This window comes from Aplysia californica, unplaced genomic scaffold (assembly GCF_000002075.1).
Source record: "Aplysia californica isolate F4 #8 unplaced genomic scaffold, AplCal3.0 scaffold00892, whole genome shotgun sequence".
Classification (NCBI taxonomy): Eukaryota; Metazoa; Mollusca; class Gastropoda; order Aplysiida; family Aplysiidae; genus Aplysia; species Aplysia californica.
Window position 1 is genome coordinate 111,535 of NW_004798162.1, and position 3,454 is coordinate 114,988.

At 36.4% G+C, this 3,454-nt stretch overlaps 1 protein-coding gene across 1 annotated transcript in view; it reads right to left on the bottom strand.

Annotated features, from left to right (window-relative positions):
- Window positions 1–1,705, bottom strand: part of LOC101852213 (lysosomal cobalamin transporter ABCD4) — a gene marked incomplete at its 5' end in the record, with an annotated part of 31,732 nt that extends 30,027 nt beyond the window's left edge. Inside the window, one exon of the mRNA XM_013089190.2 lies at window positions 1,522–1,705. Within this exon, the coding sequence (XP_012944644.1) occupies window positions 1,522–1,705 (184 nt within the window). The remainder of the gene's footprint in view (window positions 1–1,521) is intronic.
- Window positions 1,706–3,454: the final 1,749 nt, after the last annotated feature.

Genomic DNA, 3,454 nt, shown 5'->3' on the forward strand with positions numbered 1-3,454 from the left:
CCCCCAAACCGTCTATAAATGATAACAGACTACTCTTAGAATCGCCCGACTTTACTCTAGCCCTTCTTGGGGAAAATCATCTTATCAGCACTACAACTCTCTTCTTCTCTCAATGAAAACTGTCTACCAACTGTTTCTCCCTATTTGAAACACTTTACCTCTACCTTTTTTTTCAACACCTGCTGACTTTTTCCCAGTGGTCTTAAACGTTTAATCTCCCTACCAGTAAGCGTGGGTCATTCATTTTACGTAGCAGCCGCACACACAGATAATTCCATCACCTTTTAATTCAGCAGCCACAAGTGCCAGAACATTTTCCAGTTTCAACTTTTACTCCTACGGACCTGACCTACTTCAACCCCAAAGAAGGAAGATTACGCATGTATTGTTATTTCCCAAAACTATAACTTTATAAGATTACACACACCAAAAAAAATACAGAAACAACCATAATGAGAGCACAGTAAGATCATTATTGTACTACATTATCAATTAAGTTACAGCATGCTAGCAGTTCTTGTCTACGGCAAAAAACATCCTTTCGTGTGGTTTTCTTTTTCTGTATCAACTAATTCAACTTTCTGTCTGCAACAATTGCAAATGTATTATCTGACACAACAGTAGGCTATATGTGTGCTTTGGAGTGTGTTCACATAAAAAGAACAGATGAATTCAATAGCCAACAATCATCTTCATCAATCAGAAAGAAAAGATGAAGTAATTATAATTCTAAAAACTCTCACCCCTCCCCTCTCTTTTTTTGTCTCCTCTTTCGCTTCAAAAGAGATTGCACCACTCTAAAGGGTCACCATTCTTGACAAGGACAAAATGGTGCCACAGTAGCAAAGAGACAAACTAAATACATCCATACACTGCATAACATAATGGTTATGTCAAAAGCATTGAAGTTAACTTATTTTTCTTGTTGTAACAGCAATAATAAACATGAAGAAGCTTGTCAAAATAAATGTGATAAAAGGCCTGAAAAAAGTGATTACCTAAAATGGGTGACATATTTTTCTCAGTTTATCTCAAATCTTGACCTGTATGGGAGTATCAATTATTCAAAAGCAACAAACAGTCAGTGCGTTTCAAAGAAAGACGAGCAACCTGACAGCTTGTCAAGCATAACATTCTGTTCCTGACCAATAAAATCAATTTAGCGTGCTCAGCAAGATACATGGCTTTTTTAATTCACCATAACTTTTGGTGAAGGATGATGCATAATGATCTTTTTTAAGTTGTCTGTATCAGAAACAAAGCGCTATGCCTATAATTGGTTTATAAAAAAAGATACTTGAGTAAGCCAGGTCATTAAAGTGTAAGATCTTATACTAACAAAAAATATATCTTTTCACTACTGTATAAAAGAATAAATTGTTTAAGCTACAGTTAAATATTTGTTTTAAAAAATTATAAAATGAATGAGCTACTGTTAAATATTAAGGCCAAATTTCACTCATAGCCTCTTTCTCGTTATCAGGCCTCTCTCAAGCTCATATAAAAGTAAAATGAACTTACCCAGCAGGCACAACAGCAGCAAGAAAATGCATAGCAACGGCCCAGGCTTCTTAATGGAGGGGAAGAGAAGGCAGACGATTCTCCAGAACCTCTTAAAGAACGTCCAGTTGAAATTCGCCCTGCAAAGACAATCATCAAATTCAACACCAAAGGCGATTTTAAGAACAATACCCCAGGAGTAATGTCAAATACCACGATGATATTTCCTTACATCTGTGACTAAAATCTGGTTCACCAGAGTACAATGAATAGCTATATTATCATCAAATATATTTTAGGAAGAGCTGAGCAAATAAATTTAATACTTAAGTACAGCTAGTCTGCCAGTCTAGCCATTATTAAGTAACTTAGGTTAGGCCCTATTGAACCTAAACCTGTTGAGTATAAAGGTCTCATTAGTATTTATTCAGGTTTAAAATACATGCACTGTCAGTAAGGCACCTTTTGGTTTCGTCTCAAATACAAATACTTTAGGTATTGCAAACTAAAAGTTTATTTACAATTCAGTTGGCCTATTTTTTGTTGTTTGTCAGTCTGGTCATTATTATCAAGTACAGAGCCTAGCAGTCTACACGTCATTAAGTACGGCTAGCCTCTTCAGAAAATTCCAATAAATTTAAAGGGTATGTAAAATTATTGGTACAGCACAACAGCAATGATAAAAAGAAGGAGAAGTAGATTACACTAGAGTACCCATCGAACTCCCATGAAACACTATTTCAGACATGATGACTAACAATGCTAAATATAAAAAAAAGAAAGGAATAAGGACCGCAGACTGAAAAATGATTAATAAAAGACCTTGAGTCATTTCCAATCCTTGCATTTAAACTGCAGATGTATACTGGTCTTTACAATGAACAGCTTATAATCTGCTTCTTTCCTTGTGTAAATAGGCCTACATCAGATTTAAAATACTTAACAATGAAATGCATGCAACATGATGATACAGAAACTCTATGGATATATCTTGGTCACATCCTTGACTAAAATGATAAATCTCAACTGAAAATAAATTACAGAAAAATTAAGAAATTTGAAGAGGCAGCATTCCAAATCATTTTCATCCAAGTAAAAAGATATTCGAAAAAGACACACAAGTCAAGGAAAAGAGCAATGTACCCAAAAATCATGTTTCAAGGACCTGCAATCATAGTTATAGAAATGGTAATCACAGAAAGTACCTTTCTTAGATTAGAATTAACAATTGCATAAGATGTATCAATGTGATCATATCGAGAAGAGCCTTGATAATGGTGATAAACAGGAATTTCCCCATTAATTTTGGGGTAAACTGGGATTGGCCCTAGCGATAATCCAGCCATAACACCACAAACCCTAACCCATACATTGTCATAATGTTACAATCGATATTTCAGAACCCTTAGGGCAGTGGCGGTGGGTAGTGAAGGGTTCACGGGCTTGAGCCCCTCCTCCCTACAACTCCCAACTCTATCCCAAAGTAAATAAAAGTTTATCCATAATGAAATAAGCAGTTGAAACCGTTATGACCACACACAATGAACACAAAGTGATCAACTTGGCGGCTTGCACATTTATCGAATCACTGTTGTCACCGCTTACAACTATAGTAACCAAGCAGCCAATCAAATGTCTTTAGGGCTCAGCAAAGGATGAGCCCTTTCCCACGTCCCGTCCTTAATGAAACTCTTTTTGTAAAAAGAACACTGTACTGAGGGCTCATGCTCTCCAAGCCTGACAATGGGGTGAAAGTTTACAACACACTTTCCCTCACTGACACAGATACATATGCGCTCATTGGTGGAGTGCGTTCAACTTTCTCTACTACACAGCCTAATCCAGCTCATAGAAGTAATATGTTTGAAGTGCTGTGTGTGCTTGTTAGTGTTTGTGCCGCTGAGATTTCAGTTATAAATCAGGTCAAACTACGTGTACTTTCAAGGCAACTTTT